At 44.3% G+C, this 6,338-nt stretch overlaps 1 protein-coding gene across 1 annotated transcript in view; it reads left to right on the top strand.

Moving 5' to 3' along the window:
- The first annotated feature begins 4,429 nt into the window (after positions 1-4,429).
- The window catches only part of LOC107110312 (zinc-binding protein A33-like), a 22,315-nt gene continuing 20,406 nt past the window's right edge, over positions 4,430-6,338 (top strand). The window contains exons 1-2 of the mRNA XM_015411079.1: positions 4,430-4,805; positions 5,856-6,130. Coding sequence (XP_015266565.1) covers positions 5,858-6,130 — 273 coding nt within the window. The 5' untranslated portion in view covers positions 4,430-4,805; positions 5,856-5,857. The remainder of the gene's footprint in view (positions 4,806-5,855; positions 6,131-6,338) is intronic.

Here is a 6,338-nt window from a genome sequence, read left to right as displayed (position 1 = left end):
ACAGGTAATGCATACTCTAGACAGTGGGACAGATTATATTCTTATTCCCTTTATAAAAGCAATTTCCCAAGCCATTCTGTTATATCATATTCCTGTTCCCTACATTAGAATAACCTCCTGAACAATTCTGTTTTACATTGTTGCAGAATGACAGATGTATGGGAACTGTGAAGAAATGCATTTTTTTTCTGGGAGGTTTGAACTGAGCAAAATAACCCCACTTTGCATTTTAACAGTTCTCTGACAGGCAGGCAGAGGAGGAAGTCAGTCAGTGGCCTTCCAAGGTCACCTCAGCTACTTCTTAACAAATGCTAATATGTCTAGAAAATGGAGGTCTCTTTTTTGCCTTTTGGTGCTGTGTCCATGAGAGCACGAAACACTGGGCAGGCGGCCATTGGCCATGTGCTCTCCGACAGAGCTGGAGGGATCTTCGAGGTAATGACAACTCTGTAGAGATCTAGAACTCCTAAACTAAAGAGCCTGTCCTATTTTTAAACATCTGATAGAGTATGTATAGACGGAGGGACAGAGGATTTGCATTTTACCAATTTTTCTGCAAACCAATTTTTTCAGGTTTGTAGAAAAATCTGTTTTGTCTGTCAGCTGTTCTAAACTCTGGATTTAAGTATCCACAGATTTGGCCACACTGAAATTTAGATATATTGAATATCATATGAAAATGAGGCACTATTTCATTTCTTTCCTTTTCTCTCTTGACTTCTGTGTGCAAAAAGAACAAGTCATCCTATATAATCTGCCTTGTGATGGTGAACCATAAGACGTGTGAATGCTTTTATTGCTAATGATGGTTTATTCAGCTAGGGAACCATCTGAAGAATTTGGACTAAGACTGTCAGTATTTTACATGATGCAATAATGGAGGTTTGAGGTCTCCACTATCATTTTTGGCCACAGGCACAGCGATGAGATTAGAAAACCTTGGAGACAGAAACAATCGAAAACCTTTTGGTGCCTGAGGAAAAAACGCATGCCAATAAAAATATAATTAAATAATTATCAGCTAAATAATTGACTGCCTATGAATGGTACACCAAAGACTGCTGTCTTTGGTGAACAGTCTCACCATAAAGGATGACAGGCTGCCTTGTCTGAGAGGGACCACACAGAGAGAAACAAACTACTAAAGCTGTCTACGGATATGAGTGGATTACCCAAGTGAGTTGAGTAATTACATGAATGTGGGTGCCCCCCCATCTATAGAGCAGGCATAGGTGGGAGAGTGAGGGAGATGGGGATGGGGGAAATGATGTCATGATGTCACTTCTGGTGCAAACCCAGAAGTGAAGTTACCACATCAGCATGATGCACTAGGATCCTCCCAAACGCTATGGGATCCTACAACACCATGCCAACATGATGACATCACTTCCAGGTTTGTACCAGAAGTGACATGACAACCCCCTCATTCTCCACCCCCCTTTGGCTTTGTGAGACTAAGAGCAGAGGTGGCAATCCCATTATCCAAACCTAACATCAGGGAGTGCCATATTTTAAACTGGGGTTGCTCACTGGTTGAATTATTTTTAGCTGATTAATATACAGTTTAAAAATTAAATGGTTAAGCAGATAGCAGATAATAATGGATAGCTTTTCGGTTATTTAATAATGTATGACAATTTATCATGTAACAAGTACAAGCTATTGCTCATTGTAATAAGGAAATATTATCTTTAATATTTTCTTATCATTTCTCTTTACATTAATGTTTAGAACCAAAATAATCCCGAAGAATATACAAGTGTGTCTTAATGCTCAACTTCAACAGTTAAAATTGGTCTGTATCAATAGGTTTTAGTTGATTAATCTAAAGACATAATATTATAAAAGGATCCTGTAGATCAGACCAAAGGGCCATCTAATCCAGCATGCTGCTTTTGCCACTGATCATATGAGGTCCAGAATGAGAAAGCCATAAGTGGATGCAGAAATAGATTTATTCAATGCAGACAAATAAGGTAAAGAATCTGAAGGAGTTTTGGGCAGTAGACAGCCCTTCTTTGAGGGAACTGTGTGTCTTAAAGGTTTTGAATAAACAGGAGAACTTTTTTTTGAATGTGTATTCTCAGGCTAGCCCAATTTAATAAGATCTCAGAAGCTAAGCAGGATCAGCCCTGGCTAGTATTTGGATAGGAGATGACCCAGGAAGTTCAGGGTTGCTATGCAGAGGCAGCCAATGGCAAACAACCTCTGAATTTGCCTTGAAAACCCTATGGGATCGCTGTCACTTGGCTGAGACTGAACAGGGGAAAAATTGAGAAAGTATAAACTTAGAATAAGCAAGAAAATGAAAAAAGATCACCCATAGATTTATATAAAACATGAAGATACTGGCCTTTTGTTTTTGATCTATTTTGTCCATTTCATTTCATGCTGAGGTGACATTTTCATTTAGTTATGACTCCCTCTATCCCCCCCCCCAAAAAAAGGAAATGCAAAAAAGCACTTTCAGAATCATGTGTGAAACAGAAAACACCTTACTAGCATGTTGAAATGTCACTAAAAAAATTTTTGCTGTAATAAATTAAAATACTTCTCCAATTTTAAATTGAGTGCATCAACATCGTTCATGAGTGGCTCATTCCAGACAGAGCTTAACTTTTATGGGAGATATGAAGCAGGTAACACCTTAGTAAAAACAATGTGACATTATGCTGTGCATCATCCTGCCCTTTCACATAATTGACTTGGCCACAAATTTGGGGCAATGCACAGTAGTGATCATGTCACATGCTGGTGTTTACCTAGACACTTCAAGGAAGACAGACGAAGACGGGGACTCTCACAAAACTTTTAAACTGTGCTGTATTCTGTGCAAAGTAACTAAGCTTACATAGTTATAATGGCAGTACAATATCCACAAGTACTAAGGATCTCTGGCACCACGTGAACCAACAAGTATGTTTTGCACTGGTTGCAGTGCAGTTTAAACCAGGCACTGAGCCCCATGCACATAGGAAGTTATTTGCCTCTTCAGAATCATGTTTAAATTGAGCTTTAAACATGACACCAGGGAGGGAAAACAGGCACAGGTAGCCATTTTGCAGGGATAACAGCCCAGTTTAAACAAGATGCTGAGAGTGCAGAGTCATACTTGTGTTTTTGCCTCCACAGCATCCTGTTTAAATCAGGCATCACAGGGTTGTTGTGAGAATAAAATGGGAGTACTCTACCCTGAGTTCCCAGCTGGAAGTTGTAGACAAAAATGTGCAATGGAGACGCAGACAATGGAAGTAGTTACAGTAATATTCTGTGAGTTCCTATTGGTTGGAATTGGTTCTGATGACAAACCCAGTTTCTTTTTCCGGGTGTCTGCAAAACCTGTTGTCAAAGCCTGACACAAAAAAGAGAACTAATTAACAAACCTAACATTTGCTCCAGCGCTTACAGACATACACAAGATAGATTCAGGTGGGTAGCTGTTTTGGTCTGAAGCAGTAGAACAAAGTTCAAGTCCAGTGGCACCTTTAAGACCAACAAAGTTTTATTCAAGGTAGGAGCTTTCGTGTACACGCACACTTCGAGACCAGAGTGCTGCATGACGGAGTGAGCTCCCGTCTCTAGTTCCAGCTCCTGCCAACCTAGCAGTTCAAAAGCAAGAAACTGCAAGTAGATAAATAGGTACCACTTTGGTGGGAAGGTAACAGCGTTCCGTGCGCCTTGGTGTTGAGTCATGCCAGCCACATGACCACGTAAACGTCTCTGGACAGTGCTGGCTCTTCGGCTTTGAAACGGAGATGAGCACCACAACCCTAGAGTCGGACTCGACTGGCTTTCGAGCAAGGGAACCTTTACCTTTACATATAGGTAGAAGGTGAACAGCAAACTAGCATAAGCATAATAAACGGTGTTTAACAGATGCAAGGACCAAACTGGAACAACAATATGGTCACCATTTGTTTGGGTTTAATGCCAGGGGAAAGCATAGTAAAGGAAATAAATATATAAAAATCGAAGATAGACAGATCTAGCTTTCTTAATTATGGAATACTGGGAGTAATTAACTGCTGTTCTGCTCCATTCGTCTCCTCTCAAGGGTGGAGATCATTTTTAGCATCCTTTTCTTTGAGGTGGGGTGATTCGCAGATAATGCATTCCTTCCAACCTACCATTCTAAATTACACTATTATTCATTACCTTTTAAAATTACTATTCCAAATAAAATAAAGAGGATGTATAGCCCTTGACAGTTATTCAGCGTTTTCTCTGCACATGGATAAAAATCAGAAAATACCCTCTAGCCTACAGCGGGGGCAGAAAATGAACCACACTCAGCTCTCTGCTACCCTCCTGCCTTTTTAGGAAAGCCTCTGAGTCTGCGCATTGCTTGACCCCTGCATAGAACCCTAGGCGGGTGACCCACCGTTGCGTATGTCACGCGCTTGAGATCTCAGGCGCCTAGCGGGGGGGGAGGTATCTTTGTCCACCAATAGACGAGGAGGTAGCTTTTCCGGTTTCAGCCTGATTGGAGTCGGTAGCTGTCGTTCCATAGCAGTGGGGCGGGTTATCTTGCGGTGAAAGTTTGGAGAGTTGCAGCCCGGTGCCGAGTTCTGTGGAGTCCTTTACAGAAAACAAAAGCAGGAAAGACGAGGATCGGCTGCTGTGCAAAGGGCTGTTGGGAAGTGGGTTCGGTGGACGGATCCACACCGGTCTCGCGTACAGTCTCTGCCTCTTTCTTGTGGCCTGTAGGGAGGAGGGCCCTGACGTGGCAGCTGGGGTCCCCTCCCGACCCAGCAAGAACCCCTCGGTTTTCCTCCAGCTCATCTGTGCCGTCTTAGCATTCATAGGTAACAACCGGCTGGGCGTTTTTACCCGCCCCAGGTTTCCCTCCTCCATGGGCCTCTGTCTTGCTCTGCTCTGCCTTTAACAGCTACTGGATGGGCAGCAGTTCAACGCGTGTCGCATGATGTGTTGACGGGGAATGCTTAAAGTGTAAGGGCGGGAGGGAGGTCGCAGCCGTGCTTTGGAGGCTGTAACTTTGTAGATCTCACGATGGTATAACACTGTCATGGGGAGGAGGCAGGTTTGCCAACTGTGAAATGGGAAATTCCTGGAGATTTGGGGGGTAGAGTTGCCGGCTTTGGAAATGCCGGAGGATTTTGGGGTGGAGTAGGGTTGTCAGCTGTGGGATGGGATTCCTGGAGATTTGGGGGGAGGGACCTCGGCAAGGTATAATGCAATGGAGTCCGCCACCCTCCAAAGGAGCCATTTTCTCCAGGGTAATGGATCTCTGACGTCTGGAGGTGAGCTGTAATTCCACGAGATCTCCAGCCACCACCTGGAGGCTGGCAACTGTAGGGTGGAGGTTGGGGAGGGGGAAGGACCTCCGTGGGGTAGAGTTCCATACAGGCCAACCATCCAAAGCAATCCTTTTCTCCAGGGGGACTGATCTCAGTAGTCTGGAGATCAGCTGTAATTCAGAGAGATCTTCAGGCCCCACCTGGAGGTTGGTAACCCTAGGAAGAAGGCTGGACTCCTGTGCCTTTGCTATTGCAGCCTGCAGCTTTTCTCATTAATAGTTCCCCATGTTAAGACTAGTGCATGTGTTGAATTTCTAGCTGTTGCACAGTCATTGAATTCACAAAGGGCGGAAAGGCAAATTGTGGAGAGTGTGTCCATTCCAGAGTGTGTCGAGGAGAGTCCAGAGTGTCCAGAGTCCATTCCAGAGTGTGTCGAGGAGAGTGTGTCCATTACAGAGGAGGTGTGGAGCATACCGATACACAGAACTGGCTTGTTCCCATCAGTGTGTTCCAACAGTGTGTCTCTCTTGAGTGTACAACCCACAGAACTTCTTCAGTGCCAGGGTAATGCAGGAGGCATGTGTTGTGTCTCTGCAGGTATGTCCCAGAAAAACCAAGCACAGAGTCTTCGGGAAGAACTGACCTGTGCCATCTGCTATGATCTTTTCCGGAACCCGGTCATGTTGGAATGCATGCACCATTTTTGCAAGGAGTGCATCCAGGGCTATTGGGACAGATGCTCACGAGTTGCCACCTGTCCCCAGTGTCGGCAAGAGATTCCCACGCGGTCCTTCCGCCCCCACTACCTTGTTGCTGGAGTTGTGGAAACGGTTCGGAAGGCCTCCTCTGAGGAGCACAGAAGAAGAATGCAGGCAAGTGCCTTTACAGCAGTGACCTTCTTGCTTTTGCATGGCAGTTTGAGGGTGTTGCTCATTTTTATTGATTCCGGCAGTGTGACTTATTAATTTAATTGTGGGTCTTGGTACCCTTTATATGGCTGTTAGGCAATAATGCCCAGATGGGTAAGCTTGAAGTAGAGGCAGTGTGTACATTTGTAGGGGGTTGTAGGAGGCTTGCAGC

This window comes from Gekko japonicus, unplaced genomic scaffold (genome assembly GCF_001447785.1).
Source record: "Gekko japonicus isolate JY-2015 unplaced genomic scaffold, Gekko_japonicus_V1.1 scaffold699, whole genome shotgun sequence".
Lineage (NCBI taxonomy): Eukaryota > Metazoa > Chordata > Lepidosauria > Squamata > Gekkonidae > Gekko > Gekko japonicus.
This window is presented reverse-complemented; position numbering and strand designations above follow the sequence as displayed.